This window comes from Hetaerina americana, unplaced genomic scaffold, assembly GCF_022747635.1.
Source record: "Hetaerina americana unplaced genomic scaffold, ioHetAmer1.1.p SCAF_4, whole genome shotgun sequence".
In the NCBI taxonomy this organism is placed as follows: Eukaryota; Metazoa; Arthropoda; class Insecta; order Odonata; family Calopterygidae; genus Hetaerina; species Hetaerina americana.
Window position 1 is genome coordinate 88,513,856 of NW_027286985.1, and position 21,277 is coordinate 88,535,132.

At 39.9% G+C, this 21,277-nt stretch overlaps 1 protein-coding gene across 1 annotated transcript in view; it reads left to right on the plus strand.

Moving 5' to 3' along the window:
* The first annotated feature begins 2,474 nt into the window (after nt 1–2,474).
* Nucleotides 2,475–21,277, plus strand: part of LOC139692505 (alkaline phosphatase-like) — a 110,173-nt gene continuing 91,370 nt past the window's right edge. The window contains exon 1 of the mRNA XM_071590724.1: nt 2,475–5,206. Within this exon, the coding sequence (XP_071446825.1) occupies nt 5,071–5,206 (136 nt within the window). The 5' untranslated portion in view covers nt 2,475–5,070. The remainder of the gene's footprint in view (nt 5,207–21,277) is intronic.

Sequence of the window (21,277 nt, forward strand, 5' to 3'; positions counted from 1 at the left end):
AAATAGCTGGTGCTGCATACGCACAACTTTGTTGTGACACGCCAACATTTAAATATAAGGAAACGGCTATTACTTTTGGAATACTCCTCGTATTAATGGTAAACTTTATGATACACGTGTTCACCAATGAAAACGAATATTTCCAAAACATTTCAAAAACAACTAAAAATACAAATATTTTGCCAATTGAAAAATATAGAGTTCGTATTAATGGTGATTATGTTTTTCAGGTTTCCGTGGTGCGAGGTGGAGGAAAATACTGCTCAAAAAAGGAGAGACAGGGGATTGGCAGAAGTGATAGAGGTCTCTCGTGTCTCATGGAACAGGAAGATGAGTGCAGCCATTATAAGAAACTTCGGCGTTCCAAGAGAACTGATGGCAAAGAATAAATATCTGGAGTGTAGACAAAAAACAAGCACCGTTTGTATTAATCTACGACAAACGTGTCGCGTTTTTGAACATTTAAATTTATTGGCGGAAAAAATTAATCACCAAATGGTGGCGGTGGGAAATTAGGCACTCCAACCCCGGGAGGAATCTCACCCACGCTCCTGAACAAATTCTCGCTCCTAAGCAAATTAACTCTCCGGGAAAGTGAAGTGAGATACCCTCTGCACGGTGTCTCTCCATTGTGATTGTGTGCGAATTAATCGGACGGGGATGTAAGTTTGAAAAAAAAATAACCCGTTCGGGCAAACAGTGCATTTGCAATATTTGTGTGACTCCTTTCCCCATACCAAGGACAAGAGTTGAAGTAATTTTTTTGCACCACTCAAAGATACTTTCGATTGAGTCCTCGGTTTAAAAAAACGGAGAATATCTACCAATCCCTCAGGATCTGTAAATATCAGGGGCAAATAAAAGGAAGGGTCTCATCGGTGGAAATCCGCTTCCAAAGCGGTGAAAGAAGATTGTGCTCCGACTGCCTAAGCATAAAATAAGGAAGTCCGTGCATGCTAGGCTATTACTGCGGATCACATTTCAGAGAATTTATCAAACATATTAAGGATATTCGAGGAATTCCAAAATTAAGTTGATAGTTCCTCTGCATACTGAAACAAATATCTTACTTCCGAAATTTCTCCGCATTTAAGTAGCCATAATATTTAACTCGAGATGACATGCTTTTAGAGACTTCTCACTCAAAAATGACTCTAGGTGACGACGCAGCAACTTAACTATCAGTGAAGAGAGAAAAGAGGCGCGTGATTTTGGGGTGTCAAGAATTCTTAATCGTCGACAGATCATTTCCTTGCTTGGACGACTATAAACCTTCTCCCATCTTCTAAATCGAGACCCTTGTCTTGAGGACCGAGGCACGTCGGTGGAGCACAAGAGGATTGCCAGCTGCTTGGGCGACTTCCATGACTGGCTGACGAGAAACTTTCCCATTACAGCGCTGAAAGTGACAGAATTAAAGCGGCTGCATATTTTTGTATCCCTGCCATTTTGAATTAGAGAGAGAGAGAGGTGGTCCTGTTTCTACTCCTAACCTCTCAATTGAATTTTTTCATCAGCCGCTGATATATAGTGTAATGAAAATGATCGGTTCCCTCGCAAAATCACAGCCTTAATCGGATTGTTCGACCAGAAGTCCTATTTTATGTCACAACGAGTAAAGTTCCCCTCAGTTTGGTCTCAACCACTAATTAATCTCTAACTTGTGACGTGGACATTTATTGAGAAATATAGACTTACAGCTACAAGCAACTGTTTATACTTTGAAAGTAATATTTTTGGGCTCTCAGAAATTGAATTAGTAATTTAAAAATGGTTAATTGGTCTTGATATTCTATCTCTGAAGATATTTCTAAAATTCATAGGGGTTTTCTCATAGTTCTAAGTCGAAAGACAGAGGAAATATTTCTTACCAAGAAAGGGAAAAAGTGAAAGCTTGTGTGCTAGGTTTCATTTTTATGAGGTTTAAAAAATGTTTCCTCTAGGAGTATGTCATGATTTCATGGTAGTAATACAAGTTTCTGAATATATGCATTAATGCATATAATTTACAGAAAGAGACGACTTAATAAACAATGAAATTTTCAAATTTAGTACTCAGTATCAAATTAATTTGTGAGCCACTATAACTTTTCCGTTCAGGGTAGCATAATAGTGCTCCTAATAGTACTCTTTCGTGGTATCGAAATTTTTCTGAACAGGCATTTGTCAAAGTGATCGCTCTTGGAAGTACAAAATTCAATTGCATGATTAATTAGTGCAAAATTGTAATTTATACGTGTCGAACTTCTGCTTAGAATGTTGTCCTTTGCGGATGAAGTACCTTTTTCAAAATCTTTTTACCCATGCTAGATGAATACATATCTTTATTACATTCGACTATTACACTGTTGTGAAACTATAGACTTTTCACCACATTAATGACGCTACTTGCCATCACGAGTTATTATATAGAATCTTCTAAAGATTAAGTAATCATAAAACAGTTTATCTTAGTCCATATCTCAAGATAAGAAGCCGGGACCACTTATGATATCCTGAAGGTAAAAAAAAACTCGGCATGGGCAGGCATATGAGGAATGTAAAAAAATAAATTCTGAGGATTTAAATGAAAGTATTTAATGTTATATGATGCGTTTATATTGGGTTCCTAATCCCTTTGCAATCAGGCTCTGAGCGCTGCTCAATTCAATTGAGCAGCGCAGTTTGGAGTTCGCATCCTTTCGCTGAGAATTTGAACGCTCGCGTGAACGGTTCCAACCGCCGAGCGACCTCACCGACCTCGACCTCGACCGTAGAAGAGATCTCCGGAGCAAGGATCCCTGCTTTGAGTGTGCTCCCTCAATGGGCCAGCACTAGAGGAACGAGGGTCGCCGAGGCGAGCGCTTCAGTAGAGAGCGAGACGGGAAGGCCGCGGAATCATTCAGGGCATTCTGTGATTGGTTTCGGTGATTTTTTTTAGTTTAGCCGTTAAATCTAAAGAGATAAAGTGAGGCAAGCATTAGTCGCGAGCGGGAGTACGGAGATTTGCCGCAATTGGAAGTGATCCCCCTTTCCTCGTGTATAATGGAAGGGGAGAGAGAGAAAGAGTAGGGTGAGCGCGCATAAATAAATACCTACCCCTTCTCGGATTCACGCAGTTTCCGAGGCGTTGGTTCAAGAAAGACACGCCAAGGTAGGAGGTTCTTGAGAGTGGTTTGAGTGGCAAGCGGGGTAGCCCCTCCCCGTCCGTTAGCGAATGCTTCCCCTCATAGGTGAACCGACTGCGGGAGACCCCTGCTTACGGATCGGGTGAGGACGGAGCCGGAATGAGGAAGCGAGTTTCTCAGCGGTGAATGGGGAGGGGAACGATTTAAAGCCCGATTAGCGTGCGTGCACTGAAGTCAAAGTGTGGGGGACGGTTGGGACCTGAGCCAATAAAGGAAAGTATAATAAAATGGAACCATTGATCGAAAAGTAGAAAAATAAGCAGCAATGAAATCTCCGTAAAATGGAAATGAAATGAAGAGGAAATCAACAGGGGAACGGGAAAACATGTGGGAAATGCATTTTGGGTGAGATGAAATGGACTATTAAATTTGGTATAACTAAACCTGAGGAGAGACATCATCGCATAAATTTGCAGTACAGTGGTCTCTGAAAACTTAGAAGGTTAAGAAAAGATTGAATATAATTACGATGGCCAATATTCCAACCCGCAAAGAGAACACAGCCACTAATGGATAGTTTTTTGGTCACGCTCGTGCTTAGAAAATATCTGCTTGGTGAATGGTGATCGATATCGTACGCGCACAAAGCTTAATATAGTGATATTCACTCGAATCATTTTGTCTGGAGACAAGAGGAGGAGGCATATCATCCTCTCCCCTTCGGTTCGCTTCTCTTGGAAGTAGGCGGTCAAATGGATCGGTGTTCGTGCGCAGTGCAATGTGGTTGCGCAATTGAGAGCCCGAGGAGTGAAGTTTCGAGGCAATGCGTGCGGCGGTATCCGAGGGAGCTGAGTAGAAGATTTGCAGAAAGAAACCAAAGAGGAGGACTTTGTGACGCAGGAGACTCGGGGTGCACGGGTGATGGATGCTGCGAGTGCGGCAAATTTCGATAACACCGTGCTAGGGAGCGAAAGCCTCGGAAACTCGTGCTTGCAGAAATAGCGACAGGAGTGGGGGAAAGTTTTGACGACTGAGGGGAGATATGTGCAATGTGCCGAGAGCATTTCTTTTCCTCAGATACAATGAAGGAACCTTGAAATTCCCCATAGAACTCAGGAGGAAAACTAGTTAAGTGTGGATAGTTTTGGTTTAGAACCTTTGGTGTGGGGTGGAGACTAACTTACGTTCGAAGCGGAGACGTGTATCCTTGGGAGGGGCTAATGCACACCGCTGTGAATCCGAAGCCATCCTCTCGCATGGGAATGAGCCTTGTCGCCTCACAGACAACAGCAGACTACAAATGAAATACTGTAAAAATAACGTTGATTAATGAAATCATATTGGGTGGCCTTGGAATGTTATCATTACAGGATCGGGCTATTGAGTGAGGGAAAAAGTTATTCTTTGGGAAGGGTTATCTAAACTCTCACAGTGCAAATAGCTAGAAAGTGCTTCTCCTAAAATACCTGATTAATTTTATATTTATTTTTTGTCTTTTGTTTTGGCCAATATTGAGAATATGTAGTCCCTTCTTCCACCTAACTACTATACTCAGCATTGAAGACATTTACAAAGCAAACTAGTGAAACTTCAACGAGAATCGATGTAGATTCATGAGGCCATCTAGTGCATGAGCACTCGTGGCAACTAACCCGTGGCTCGGCCGTGTTTCTTCTGCCTCCGCCCGCCGTTCAAGGACGCACCAACAGAAGGACCCCGCCAAGATAGAGAGAGGACGGCCGTGCCCTTTCCCGGGATTGTTCTCCACTAGACCGATTGCGAGTGCGGGGGATGGAGTGCCCGAAGAGGAGACGGGTGTGAGGGGGCCGGGGAAGCCAGTTCGTCCGAGGGCCTTCTTCTCACAGTGCCCCCAATTGGGGATCTGTCCCCACGGGCCTCCTCTCCCCCTTCTCGCTGAGGTGACACGTATGGAGGGGGAGGGGCGAGCGGTCCCGGGGGGCGGATGACCCTTCTCCGGACATCGCACATGGCGCCCCCCGGCCGGTGGGCGCCCCTCCCCTTGGTGGCTGCCTTGGTGCTAGTGCTGCTCTGCCTGGTGCCGTCCCTCGGCCCGTGCGTCCAAGCCGCGGGTGATCACGGTGAGTCCATCCCTTCTCCCCCTTGATGCATAACCCTTCGCCAATCAATAATTGGACGATAAAGTAATTCTTGCTAGGAAATTTTCAAATTTTCCAAATTACAGACGTTGTGGATAAATCTGTAATAATAACAAAAGAATTCTCATTTTACCCAGGGGTAAGAATTCACTTTCTCCGTCGAAACTTGATTGGCTATGACACTTGTCTAGGGGTGAAAATTTTGGAGAGCGGGGGAAGAGACGAGCATACGATAGGGGAGGAAGAGTTAGATAGGGGGTGACGCAGTTACGGCGGCGATCAAAAGGAAAGAGGTGGCGAACGATTCAAAGATGCTGACGATTAGGGGGATCGAAATGGTGCAGGGGCTAACGTGCTGGCTTCCCACCCAGAGGGCCCGGGTTCAAATCCCGGCGGTGTTGAATATTTTTCAGTGGTATCTCGATCCTTACTTGAAGTGCTTTGTGGAGGGCACTTTGAGTGAGTACGCCGTCCGTCGGATGGGACGTTAAGCTACGGACCCCTTGGCGCCTTTCGTAAAGAGTTGGCTAATGCCGGCGCCGGGTTTCTCTCCACCCTTCATCCTTTCCTGTCCATCCCCTATGGCGCAAATGTCTGAGCTGTCGGTCGCCTCCCCTAAATACTACTACTACTGACGATTAGACGTTCACCCCCCAGGATGTGTTAAAGCGAGGGTAAAAGACAAAACGTAGAATTATGAAATGCCGAACGATTACAAAAATGGCAGTTATTAAATAAAAAATTATTTTTTTAATTTAGGCCAGCTATTAATGATCGCTAGTTAAAATTTGATAAAATAAATTTGCTCTCTCACAAAAATTAATTGGTCCATTGAAATGCGTAGTTGATTATTACATGTATAATTTCTTCGTGTGTTGATAGAAATAAAACCATTTCATTGTCCCAATACTCAAATTAAATACAAAGTAATTTTTAAACCTATTTGTCTGTTTACTCGGCATAATCGATTTACATATTATATCACAAAATAATGTTATTAATTATGATTTAGGGTTACTTAAGTTTTGGTGTAAAACTCTCCTTTGAAATAAATTTGGATATAAATTTCGGAGGTTGAAAGCTTTCTTTTTAAAAATTATATACCTAACAATGATTCCTACTGGACATTTAATAAAATCAATCTGAGCGCTATAGCTGTAAATATATATTTGTTTTTTTAGGATTTATCCTGAACTTGGTATTAAATTTCAATGCCTATTGCTGAAAAGAAATCATGCGTAAAAGATTATAAGAAGGTTAATTCAAAATCAAATTTGAAATTATTTAATAACTTTTGTCCATTAGATTCGCTAAATATCCCCCTCTCTCTCCATCAGCGGTCGCCAAGTATTAATTCCGTCAACATTCAGTAGTTTCGCACACCACATGGCAAAAAATCAGGTCTGGGAGATCATTGATCATCGATGGAGAAGAAAATATAGGTGTATATTAAATGCCGTTCCTGAAACACACCATCTTGTTTATTTGGAATTTATAATTGTTGACATTGTTGCCGTGGATATAATGGAGAGTATGTGAAGCCAAATAAAATTATAGTTACATTAATGAAAAAACAGCTCTAATTCTTCAGTTTAAATATAGACACCTAATTTTTGGGTAGTTTTTATAAGTTTTATTTCCCATTCCTCCGTAATTTGAATGTCTTCGTAAATTAAATGCCATTCCTGATACACGCCATTTGGTTTATTTAGAATTATATGTATAAGTGTTGATACTATTGCCATTGATTGATTGACTGGGAGCATTAAACACCGAAAATAATAATGGTTTTATTAATGGAAAATGGCTTTTTAAAAAATCAATGATTTCTAAGGATCACTGTGGAGGGTTGATGGAGCGGTACACTTAATAGTCGTCACGACAGAAATAGAATTCCGAAGAAACCTGCTCGAATTGATTTTAAGATCGTAATACACTGACTAAAGGACAACCTTGAAAGAGAAGCCATTTGAGTTTCAAACTGACGAAAAAAGTGAAATAGGACCGAGTTTCATTTTTGTTCGCACGAATTAGATGTATCACGATCTATTGACTTTGAGGGATGACTCAAGATGGGAATAAATCTCTGCATATTTCATTGAAGCGAGAAATCTATTGAAAGTCCAGCAATTGAAATCGGTCGGATTGGTGTTATCTCGGGTGCAAGAGAGGACCCCGTCCTCTCTTGCGGCCGAACCAGGCTCCTATTGGATCGTGCATTGCCAGCCCCGAGCAGTGACAAACGGTTGAGTATCATGCCGCGAATAACGACCGTCACCCGGAGCGCGGACATTTGCTCGTGACGAATAGAAGGGAGGAAACCACATGGAAACGGAAGCGCTCCTCATTTCCTCAAATCACCGCCACACCGTATGCTACGGGAATAAAATTTCCTCGCCCACGTGTGATAGAGGATGAATTCCCTCTTCCCAGCCCGCAACAACTCACCCCACCCATCTCACTGTTCCTCCTCTTTAGACTCCGTCGAGAATAACCAATTACCCCCGAAGGGCGTGGCTCACGGCCAAAATTGTGACGGCCATTCAAGAAATAAAATAGGATGAAAAAACACGCGAGGCCATCCGTTTTGAAATCGAGGCAATCGCAAAGCAAGAGGGTTGTTTGATAGGGCACAGGCAAGGGAGGGATACTATTTATTGGAAGGGTTCGGGGATGAAAACTAATGACTAAAGAACGCAGGGGAAGGGCAGAGGAAGTTTTACGGCCGTTGGCGTTTGCCTTTGTGATGAGCATTGTGCGAGGGAGCGAATGCCCACCGCCCGCGGAGGGGTCGGTGTGGGTACAGTCAAGGTCAACACGCTTGCCACCGTGCCCCATCCGCACTCGTCACGCTGCACGCGATATATTTAACGGTCTGTCTCATAATTAGTCGTCAGTAATGAGATAATTGCTCCTTTCCTCTCACCCTCCCTCTCGCTCACACCTCCGCGACTGGTGCTGCATGACCAAGGCCCTTATGCCCTACCTCTCGCGGTGATCGCCGCTGGATCGGACTGCAGGACTGCGCAGAAGGGGCGGAGGGGAAGGTGGACTGAAGCGAAGGAAGAGGGCGACGGATTTGCGAGTCCTACGTAGTAAGAGCTACTCAAGTTAAGTGTGTCGTTGGATTTGCCAACGAGGACGAACGTAATAGGAAAATGACCACTTTGAAAGGCTTAAGTTTGTTTACATTTGTCTTCTACATAAGCGGCATATTGTTAACTATTAAATCACCCTACTTCCCAAATCAATCAGTTTTACAGGAGATGATGGGTTGAGGGCCGGACTAACCAACCCACTCCCACTTCCCATTCAACTCTCCCCAATGCCGAGGGATTTTGATGCCAGCAACCGACTCTATATCATCCACAGTGCAGCGTTGAGAGTGTCTGTGGCAGCTGCATTACCATCCGAGGTCGCGCACCATTTCATCCCTTCCTGATGATGAACTTACGGTCCTTAAAAGTGTAAGCGCCCTTCCCGAGGGAGATGTTTTTTAGCGTAGGGTATCGGACGCCCCCCATCTAACAAGAGCGGAGGGAAGTGAGGAGCGGATGCCTGGGAGAGAGGAGCTAGTTAGGGAATCATCGTACGGATTCTTCTTCCTGGTTGCCCGGTTTTCCATTATATTTTTCCCATTACTCCTCCCTCCCGCTTACTTTTATGCGATTCAGATTCATCCTTAATACGCATTACGAATACCAGAAAATGTTAAGACATTGTGGAAGCCACACAGATTCTTTGCCTTCACCTGTAAAAGACTGCAATTTATTGAAATAATAGCGAAAGGGGTATCCTTTCGCAATTCATGGCTATTGATGTTCTTCTCTGCAAATAAAAAGTAGGAGAATGGCACGTTTTATATGCTAGTTTCTTATGAATAAATTATTCACTATAAACGCCACCAATTTTTTTCTTTGAATCATTAGTTCTTATCGTAGTTTTTCATTTTATTTCAATTTTTTGGAATCCGTTGATAAAATAAATAACTTTCTTTCCGCTGTAATTTTAAACATTTGATTACAAATGTCTTATTAGTAACAAATTTTACTTACTTCCCTATCTAATCGGAAGCATATTTATAAAAAAAGTCAAACCTTTTATTAATTACGTTGAGAGAATTAGTTGAAAAAATCATGTACATTAGGTTTGTGGAATTTAATTATCAATAAGATGGCATTTGATGAAAATAAACGCCTGGTTTTGCAGAAAAGCTCATTTGAAGATTATATATATAAGGTAAAAAGACACGTTTTTCAAATCACCTTTTTCCTTTGCAAATATGTGACCCACTTCCACCATACCTTTTGAAAAATAGAGTCCAATAAGCATTTGCAGAATTGGTAGATAGAATTGATAAGTAATTGATTCAAATAAATGGACTAATTTGATAAATATCGATTTGGACATGCAAAGCATTCACCAGGTCATAAGTTGGGATGAATACTGTGAATACTAGACCATTTTTTTACCTAATTTACCAGCACGTGGTTCAATGAATACTTTATAATGCATTGAATATGCAATTACAGTCTACCGTAGACGATCTAAAAAGAACCGTTATATTACAATCAGTGACGTCATTTGGAAATGTCCTCGCAGATATAGTAGTCATGGGTAGGTGGTGTGACCCATGACGTTTGAAAAACATTTGGTCAATTTTCCAAACCTATTCATTCAAATAATTATCCATTTTCCACGTTTTCACATTATCATCTAAATTAGAAATTAATGCGATTGAAACAGCATTACCAAATAAAATCATAGATTTCCAAAGTTCCAACAAGACTTACAAGAGGAGAAAGAATATATGCATATTTTTTTGACAGACCTGATGAATTAAAAAACAAAAATGATGCAACTATTCGTCTTTCTCAGATCCCACAGTATTTTGAGGGCAGTGGACATTTTGTGGCATTTTTCCCGACAGTCCCGACACGACGTTCTCATAAATTTCGGGATGACAAATGGCCTCAGATAAAATTTCCATCAGGATTGGATATAACAGTATGCATTCAAAGACCTCAACACGTATCGGTGTCTCGTCGACGTTTGCTTTCACTTGTTCGACAAAATAGGGCGTCGTGGCAAAAGAAGGGTAAAGAGAGAGAGAGAAGTCCATCCCTCCCCCCTTGCCACGAGAGGAGGAATGTTTGCAATAAATCCCCCTCCCCCCTTGTAAATATGCGAATTAATCATTCTGTTATGTGCCTAACCATTACCCATTGGCTTCTATGTGAAATTTGCTGTGTGAAAAATCTCTACTCTCTGACTTATAATATTTAAAATGAATTTCTAATTATGTTCTGCGTGAACGCATTGAGTTTCCAACGTGATTAGAAGACCATTTAAGTTTTCTCTACTGAATTGATATGCTTTATTCCGTTTTTACTCAATTACTTTCTCGAAATCATGTCTTGTTTTTGATTTATCACTGATGCCCTCCGTTGAGCCCGTGTTTATAATCATCTCTCGGGTGTAAGTCATATTGCCGAGTATGCTGTTTATTTTTTATACGTTCCAGCGTTTTAATTAATTATTTAACCCTTGATTCCCCTCCCTCCTCCTCCATTGAAGCGTGAACGGATTCCAACGCTTGAAAGCAAACGCTTGTATTACAATGGGTTGCATAAGTATGTAGAGGTAGCTTCAGGAGGAACACACTTAATAACGTTGAAATTGAGAGTTTCGGGAGGGATGCCAAAGATGGCGGATTGGCCGTCTGGATCGGTACCTGACTGGTTACCTGCTAAGGGAACCTCAAATGAACGATAATTGCCGCTGAAATTGAATCTTTAAGGGAATCAATAAATGTAGCAGTTATGTAATTTTAATGTCAATAAAAATATTATTGCAAAATGTTTTACATTACAGTTTTCAAATGGGAGGAAATACTTTAAATTATTTTTTTCCAATTTTCTATGACTTTGATTCATTTCAAAAGTATAATGTAATCAATTTCTCTTTTATGTTTTCTGCTAGCTCTAGGTCATAGTCAAAGATTATTAAAACAGGTCCGTAAAAAAGGTTCTCACCCATTTGCTGTTCCATTTAGCATTTCTCATCATAACATCACCATTTACGCCAATACTATATTTCTTTGCTATTTAATTTTTTAGTGATCCTCCGAAGCATTAGAAACAATTCTTTCATCCTGGCAATGAGGTCAGGGGCAAAATCCTTCCCTAAGCTCCCCCACTCAACTTTCCAATTTACTGGCGTGATCCTGAGTGCGTGTTTGCGGGGGGCGCCTCCGCTTGTCACGGCTAACCCGATCCAGGCGAGAGCCCGTCTTACTCTCTCCACTTGGGCACGGAGAAGGCGGCGTGGGGGCGGGCAACTGTTGGAGGGTGCGGGTACCGTCATTACGAAAAGGTGAGCACTTGACGCCTTCCTGGAGGAGGCAGAGAGGTAATTCTTTTCTCTCTCTCTCTCTCTTGAGGGCATCTAAAACTAGAAAGCAAGCACAGACTGAGACCTTGAGAGAGACAAGAATAGACACACGTCTTACATAAATATTTAAACCTGAAAAACATTTCCCAACATTATTTTAAAAAATAATTAGTCACCCTTAATTGGTAACATTTTGAGACGAAATATTTTTTGTAAGGTGTGCTGACCTAGATAAAACAAAATATAAATATAGAGTACAAATACCTTTTTCTATTATTAACCATTGCCAATGACTGACTTTGATGAATTAAAAGAATACTAACGCAGTCTCATAGACTCGGTCAGAGACGGCATCTCTGATCATGCAAAATGGCAGACGTCGTGGAAGACGCCATATCTCTCCCCCCCCCCCAATCTTCGACCCTCCCCTCCATTCATATCTCAGCACACCGCCCCTCAAAGCATCACTTTCCATCGCAAGCACTCGGTTTCCAATCCACTTTCCTCGCGTTGATGGTGTTTTCCGCAGTTGCGGTGGGGGAGACGCGCAGATGGGGAGGAGGTGAGAGAGAAGAGGTGGGGCGTATCCGTGGACTTCCTTTGCTTGAAAGGGAGCGGCGTTGGACCGATCGCTCGGAGGTGCGACGTGTACAGATCTCGGTGTGGAGTGGGCCGCCAGCCAGTCGGTACCGATACAGGGTCTACCCACTCGATACGCCAATAAGCCTGTGAGGATGATCAAAAACGTTCTCGGCCTTATCCCCATTCATGAGTGGCATCACTATTCATATGATTTTTTCTGTCATACGCCGTGTAAAATTTCAAACCAATCTATGTAACAGTTCGCTGTAAGCATTCATTTAAATGAGGTGCGGTGCATGTATTTTCGAAATAGGAAGAAACGAGTATTGTGCATGTGATGGGATTATCCGTAGAGAAAGGTTTGATGCCAAAATACCGAAGTTGATTCGAGGATAGGAACTTCTAAGAGTTCCCATCTACCTTGCGAAAAGTGTTCTTAGTGGTAAATTATCAAGGAGAGGCGGTTATGAAAAAGAGAATTCGGCACAAGATCTGGTGCCACGACTTCCGTGCGGGCGCATTTCGATTATTCTCATCTTAACTAGTATCCATAAAATTACGTCTTTAGTTGATACTTTAAAGAAATGCTTTAGTTTTCTATTTCTACATATTTTTATTTATTAGAGTTTGGATTCGCAATTCAAAAAAACTGTTTAAACCAAGCAAGCCTGCGTATCTTACTGCGGTTACCCTTTATCCTTTTGACTATTAAAATCCCATTAAAACTCGCTTGAGAAAGGTTATATTTTTCATACTTGTTCATTCTAAATTATTAACAATTTCGATGAATTGTAAATGGATTATATATATATATATATATATATATATATGTATATATATATATATATATACATTTCCAGCAAAATTGATAATAATACGTGATGCCACAAGATAAACTGTATCACTGTTTATCTCTCACCAGATAAATTCACCAAAAATATCCGAAGAATTATTAGCCGGGTTCATCAAAATGTCATCAAAATTAATAATGACTTAAATAAAAACTAAAAAGTTTATGAAAGCGATAGTGTGTTTTAATCAAAGAAACGCGAAATAAATGTTTTTCATATATGGCGGTTTGAACGGAAACATTCCTCTACTGTCAGCTTTAATCCTCAGTCGGAGCCGTTATTTCAAATAATGAGGGCACTGTCGACCCTATAGCCATATCATTAGCCATAAAAGGATCAAAAGAGTTAATTCATCAATTGAACAAATGAAGTAATACCATTTTCCTGAGGGGACACTGACTAATCCGCCAATTTAATCGATTAATTGGACCAACAACACGCTCTTCAGTCTGCATACACATTGAGCTTCAGGATAATCCTCTCAAGTTTGGAATTTCAATCATTTTCCTGCAGCATAAACGAAAGAATATTTTCAAATCAATAATTTTTCTTATATGTTATCGACTAATTAACCCTTCGGCGTAACAACGAGTATTTTTAATAACTAGAAAAAAAACATTTTATCTTGACGCTTGATATACTTTTGCGACTCATGAAACTTGAATTTTACCGTGGCCTGAAAATTCAATTAAAATATTGTTTCCCATAAACTATTTCAATCCCATTAAAAATAGACTAAAGAAGATGTCCGTGGTCATGGCGCTCCAACCCAAGAGCAATGCTTCAAGAACCAGTCTTAATCACGACCAGGCAGAGGAGGACTACCCACATATCGTGGCCTCATCATCATGAAAACACATACCATAAAACTCAGAGTGAATACATTAACACTTCACTCTAAGGGAGGAGACCCAACCTCGGGTCAATTGGAATTCCTTGCCTGGAAAAATACCCTCTCAGCATATCTTTAATAGCAAGCTACGTGAAAGGGGTTACTCGTATGGAGGACATTCTCGCCCAATAATAAATTTTTTAGTTGCGGTGAAAAGATGATCACGTAGGGCAAGCGAAAATTGTAGAAGAAAATCTAAATACGCACAATTGTCACAATAACTTGGGAATTTTGCATAAAGAAAAAATTACTCTAATATATAATACTTGAAAGTTATAAACAATTATCGAAGCATTTTCTGAGTAGTACTCGATAACCAATCAATCAACAATTCAATACCGATATCGATACAGATTATTTATTCAGTAATTGATTGATTATCGACTGATATTCGATATAAGTATCAATTATTTTTCGATTAATCCGTGAATAGTAACTTTGAATGGGCGAATTAAATACCCCTGCTAAATAATGGTGCGACATTTGATTTCTCTCAACCTTACCAAATGACGAAGTTGGAAAACGTCGTTCTTATTTTAGGCAACCGCCCACCTGTATTTGTGAAAACCATTTGGTTGGGAAAAACGATTTTCCTGTTAGGTTCTCTAAAAAGAATCGTCCAAACTAGTTGAAGGGGAGATATTGAGGATCATATTAGTGTTTCAGCCTCGAAAACAGGACGGAAATTTCGCAATTTCGTGCGAACGGAATTTTGCAATTTTAAAAGGAACGTTCAACTAGCTTGCAAATCCTAAGAAAATACATTACCCTCTCCACACTTCAATCAATGGTTTGATTCACTAAATTGTTTTCTGTCCTCTCGTTCACGCAAGATTTTAATGAATGAAGATTCAGAAATCTCCGCTCGCCATCCAAATATTTGCCAGTCAAGATTTAAGATACGTATACAGGGAGGTTACATCGAACCCTTACACTTATTCGTTCCTGGGCTTTGCTCAGGAAACAGATGACAGCTTGCAATTCAGGATCAGTGTGTTCTTAGAGAAGATAGACGAAGTGTATGAACCGATAAACCGATTGAAAAAATATGAAAAGGGAGAAAGTTGGCAAGGTTAAAATGAAATAAGCAAGTTCTACAACAGTTGAAAAAGACATCGCCTCGAAAAATAAAATAAATAATCGAATCGGCAGAACTATGTCTCATAATGATATTGGATGAGAATTGCAAAAATATGATATATGAAAATTTTAAGATAAACTCGAGGGTGAAGAAGAAATTGGGTAGATACGAGTAAGCTATCCGATAGATAGCTTTATGATATCTATCAATTTGGCTCCCTTGAAAAAGAAACGCAGGTATCAAATTCGGAAAGGATTTTTACCTATGCTTCTCTTACTCAACGGAGTGATATTTAGGTCTAATCAAATAATGCCAAAGGGATTTCTAAACATCTTTTTGGTATATCCCAAAGTTTTCAAAAAGGGAAAATATTAGATAGTTGAATGTCAAAATTAAATAGAGAAATGCAAAGCGTTTTGGGACGAGGGGACCTGTTGAGTTCACAAAAACGGCATTATTATCGAAATGATAATTTACTCTTCTTTAAAAGCCATTTCCCACATTACGTTTCACAGGGGAATTTACTGTCGCTCGATACAGTCAGCACTGGAGCACCTTTCACCAACGGTGATAAAAGGGTAGATAGAAACAGCAAATTGCAAAGTTTCAGATGTAATGTGTTGGAAGTTGAACATAGTAATGAGCAAAGAATAACGCTTTTTCACTAAATATTGATATAATGCACGACCGGGTATGATATATTATTTCATCTCCAAGTGCATCGCCCAAAAGTGATGAAAGTATATCAAAACTGGTCGCGTATTAAACCAATATCTTGTGCAAAACAGGTACTATTTTTAATAACTATGAAGGAAACAATATTGAAAAAACATCATGTAGAAAACAGATACTGATTGCAGTCGGCAGAAGGAGAGAGTAATGAAAAATGATGTTGAAAAAGATAAAAATATGCGTTAGAAAAGGGAATGAAAAATATTTTGAAGAGAAGGCATTTCACTGATTCTTAAAAATGGCATTGCAATGAAATGATATTTGACTCATTTTAGCAGGCGTTCTCAAGCGTGGGCAACTTTTGCCGTTACTCGTGTCGGACAGTTCCAAAGCCTTCGCTGCTAAAAACAGAACAGGAAAAAAGATGTAGTTTACAGAAGAAGGGTAAGAAGCTAATGGGAGCCGACTCGAAAATTGGAAAAAGACGGGCAAAAAATCACGGGAAAGAAATTTGTAATTTTGGAGAGACTGTTTAACAAATTGAAGCAAAAGATGGAGATTTCAATACAGAGAAAAAACTGGCAGAGTCGATGTAAAGGTGGAGTTCACGGAAGAAGAATTAATATACGAGGATTGAAACGTGGAGGAAGCTCTCTCATCTCCATTGAGAGAAAATCTAAACGAGTGAACGAGAGAAGACATGTCCCACTAAAGGAAGAAACAGATGAAGAGTCTGATAGGGTGTAGTGGGAAACGCTACCAAAGCGGAGGGGAAGCCAAAAACGAGTGAGAAAGATGCTGTTCCAAAAGGACAGGTACACCATGAGTCGGACGCGAGTTGCGGGCAACGAAGCCATCGAGGTTGGGAAGTCAAAAACGAATAAAAGAGATGATGTACTCTAATTTGACTCCAAAGAAGAAGAGAAAAGAAGCAGGGCAAATTATTACATGTGGGATTAATCATAGTACTCAGGGGTTGGTTGGTTTGTGTCCAGAATGGGGAGAGGCACGCGTGGTGCAAAAGCACTAATAGAAAGGACCATGGAATACAACAAGCCTGTCTTTTTCTGATTCTTAGATTACAAAGCGTTTGATAAATTGAGTCGAATTAATTAATATAATTCAGAATGCGGTTGAAGATCAGAGAATAATCCGCAACCTGCACACCTTACCGTTACGTGGATGTCCTCAAAACGCGATGACCAAATTTCCGAATTTTCATAAAGCATTTCTTTGGTGTAATTGTTTTCTCCGGTAAATTTCATCTGCAGAGAAAAATTGGAACAGTTATTCAAAAGGTAAACATGCAAAAACATCGCAATTACTGTTAAAAGTATTTACGATTCCAAAAATTATTAGTTATCTGTTAATGCAGTGTCTTTGCTTGTTGCAGTAGCAAATGCCCTTATTAATTTCTATGCCGTCAAGTTTTAATAGCTTTACACACACACACACACACATATATATATATATGTATATATGTATATATATATATATATACACACACACACACCCCGCGAACCAAAAAACGTGAGCGGAAGGGGGTGAAAGCACGAAGATGAGTATTGAATAAGGAATTATATTGGAAAAGAATGGAAAGGGGTAGAGGCAATCACTAAAAAATCTCAAATAATATTCAAATTCATGTACATGCTGCAGGAAGGCTTAACTCAAAACAAGTGCTTATTTCACTCAGTTAAATATTTTTTATGCGATAAATATGGCAATCAAAATGAACCATAACCATTTTTACGACAAAACTCAACCATGCCAAGAAAAGCCATGTAGCATTGAGATTCAATAAGGGGAAATTTTACAATCACATGGGCATGCAACTAATAGTCCTTGTCCCTAAAGTCACAGGTAAAGGATGTGATACACCGCTGTTGGCAACGTACGGTGGGAGGTGTCATCTTCCCCGCAGAAACAGACGAGGGATGGAAGGGGAAGCTTGAAAACAAAACAAATTAGGGAATATTATGACGGGCACTACATTCATTAAATGGCAGTCCCATGAGGTCATACGGGAACAGATTTGATAATAAACTCACGGGATTAGTGAAAGTGTGTGAATCTGAATTAAACTAGTTACTCCCTGGACGCTGTGAGTTGCAAGTGGGATTTTAGATATCTACGCATAACCCTGCGGTCACTATCCCGTATTGTTCGTTCAAAAAAGAAGTCCTTGAGTCTTATAGTTCTGGCATCTGTATCCCCGAATTTTATATTCATGATCCAAGCTACCGATGCATCATTAAATGAAGAACACAAAATTTGAATTAAATGAAGAACGTATCTTTCCACTGTTCTTTATTTTACGTACAAATAGTTTCAACGCTTAGGCGTCATCATCAGGACGCCTAAGCGTTGAAACTAGTTGTACGTAAAATAAAGAGCAGTGGAAATATACATTGTGTTCTTCATTTAATGAACATGAACTTCCACAAAGTTGAGCCTGGAAAAATTGAATACTACCAATGTATGTTGGCTTGACGATATTTGAAGAAAATTCAGCGCTGAAACAAGTGGCTCTGGATTTAGTTGATAAGTTCAACCTAGGATGGAATCGTCTTTCTTCTAATGATCCCAAACCTAACTCCAGAAGAATTTCTATAGACTTGTCTTTTTATCGTTAAAGTTTTTACCAAAACAGGATGCTCAGCGTTGAGCCTTCTCAATTTCCCGAATGAAGCCTTTTTTAGTCGGGTCCAATACATTACGTGCATATTCTAAATGAGACCTTACAAAAGCGTGGTAATATTGTTCCTTGACTTTATAGTCACTCCTGCTAACAATGCGTCCGATAAATCTCATTTTTTTATTTATTTGCGCGATTATTTTAACGTACATACGTATGTTAAGTCATCAGTTCTAGTAAATCCTAGGTATTTTACCTTATCAACTACATCAAGATCAACTCCAGAAAGTTTTTAAATAAAAAACGTTGATATTTAAAAAATATTTACCACTGAACATTTTAAATGTTGCAACGACTGCTCCTATTGTAGACACTATTTCGAAATACAATATAGATCCATGGGTACTATAAATCGATTTTCTTTCCCAGAAATCTCCCAGTAAAGCACCGTAACATTCGTGAGCATCCTAATCTTATTTATTAAGCAGCATGTAGATCAGAGAATCGCCATTCAAAATGGATGTAAAATCTCTCCAGGAGGTTAAAATAAAACTTTCCTATGGACATATTAAACACCGATATATGGTGTAGAAGGTGTAGAAGTTCATCAACAAATTAGAATGATTAAATCCAATTGTTAAAGAAGCAAAGTACAAAAATATAATGAAATAAGTATTAATTATGTAACTAACGGTAACAGCTTGGTGGTAATCTGAGCCTCCGAGGGTTGAGGCTCCAATTTTCAACGCATCGGGCATGGGTATTGCGTCAACTCTGGTGGTTCTGCCCCTGGGACACACCCATGATGATGACGATCCAAACATAGCTTAACGGGATCTCAGGGGAAGAGCGGACTTATGGCCTCCTATGGGAAATTGCCTCGTAAGCATGCCATGCAAACATTTTATTCATTCTCTGTAACGTATACAGCATTTCTTAGGCAAAGTTCACATTCGCAACATACTATCTATATATCGCATATAGTATCTTTCAGGAATCCATGGATTGGCTTCATTTTCAGCAATGACTTCATCCTCAGAAACGGCTGGGATTTCATTCTCTTCAACGCTCTAACATAGGTTAGACTGGGCACATTTCCATCACGCAGAACTTGTTAGGAAGCAATATTTTTGTTTTCATCTTTTATTATGTCTTCAATAATCCCAATCCAGCTGTTATAATTTTCACGTTGTCACGAAGAATTTTAAAACTCTTTGGAATAAATTTATCTACACGAATGGGATATTTCGAGTTCACCGTTTTTCTTTTAAAGCTATTGGAGAAGGTCATTTTCAAGTCACAGTAGCACTTCAGACTATATTGTTGCCAAAATAAGCATTGATACTATTATTTCCAAACAAGGATAAAGCTTGAAACTTAATTTGCATAAAGGTTTAAGTGTTGTAGGAGAAACAATGTTGCCTCGTTCACTATTGTTGTCCAAAAGGATTCTTGTGCTTTCCTCATCAATTTTGTTAACCCAATGAACCATCATAAAAAGAGAGCGGTTAAAACTGCACCCTCAGTGTTGTCACGAGTACTATTTTACATGTCCTTTGTTGGATTTAGTAGTTGTTGTAGTATTTAGGGGAGGTGACCGAATGCTGAGGTCATTTGCGCCACTAGGGATGGACAGGATAGGATGAAGGGTGGAGAGAAACCCGGCGTCGGCGTAAACTTACTCTTTACAAAAGGCGCCAAGTGGTACACAGTTTAACGTCCCATCCGACGGACGGCTTTATAATTTCTCATAGCCTACTCTATCCTCCGAAGTTCATACAATGCCCTCTTTAGAAATCTGTGTGGCAGGAAAAACAGCTAACAATACTTTAAAATTTTGGTGCAGCTTTAAGGGACCGATCAGTCAATCCGTCAATCAGCCAATCAGTCAATCAATCAAGGGCGGTTTGTCTAGTCTGATATTCCTCTAATGCCAGAATACCTGCCATGGTACAATTTAAATCGCATACGCAACGTTACCATGTAGGTTTGCTGTGGGTTGTCCACATTTCGTATTTCGGATACACGAAGCGAAGGAGTGTACACCACAATTATGTACTTGGTAACATTTCCCGGAAATCTCACGAGAAATTTTTCCTTCTTTCCATATCATACCTATTTTCTCTAAAAGTTACCTAAAAATCACTCTTATACGTTGTATTTTCAAAGAACGACTTAGGAGTTATTTCTGAACAAAGTATCAGAATTATTTCTCCAGTGAGGGGGGCTACGTGAAGTCATTTCATTCATATTTTTTTTTTAATTTGCTATTCGACAGAATCAATTGACTCCTGAAAATATTGTGATGGCCTAAATAGGTTTCCGATCTCAGCATGAAGATGGCAGAAGTCTTCAAAAAAAGTTGAAGAATGTTATTGCGCAGGAATTGAAAGGTACAAAATGCAAGCTATATTAGACACTGTTGTTGTTCGATAATCGTTTCAATGAGTTGTTGTGAGGGTTTCTTTGAAAAAAGAACATTTTAAGTATCGAGTAGTTGCCATGAAATATTAGGTTACGAAAGGTAATACACCTACGAAAATCAAAGACGAGTGAGATTATGCTTACGGGGACTCTGCAGCATTATTTACGACCGTGAAATTTTGAGAAGCTGAATTTAAAGGTGGCCCTACCAGCTTGGCTGATGATGAGCGCTCAGGTCGGCAAAACACTGCGAAAACCTCCGATGGCATCGAAAACGTTCACCAAATGGTACTGGACGAACGTTAAGTTAAGGTTAGAGAGGTGGCAGAGGCTATGATTATATGGAAAGAACGCGTTTGTCATATATTAACTGATGAATAATAGAACATGCCTAAGCTATTCGCCAGTTGGATGCCGTATTAGCTCACTTTGGACCTAAAATGCATTGCAATGAACATTGTCAAGGTCCTGTGGGAGCTGTTTAAGCAAATCAAGACAGATTTTCTCATCGATTCATAAC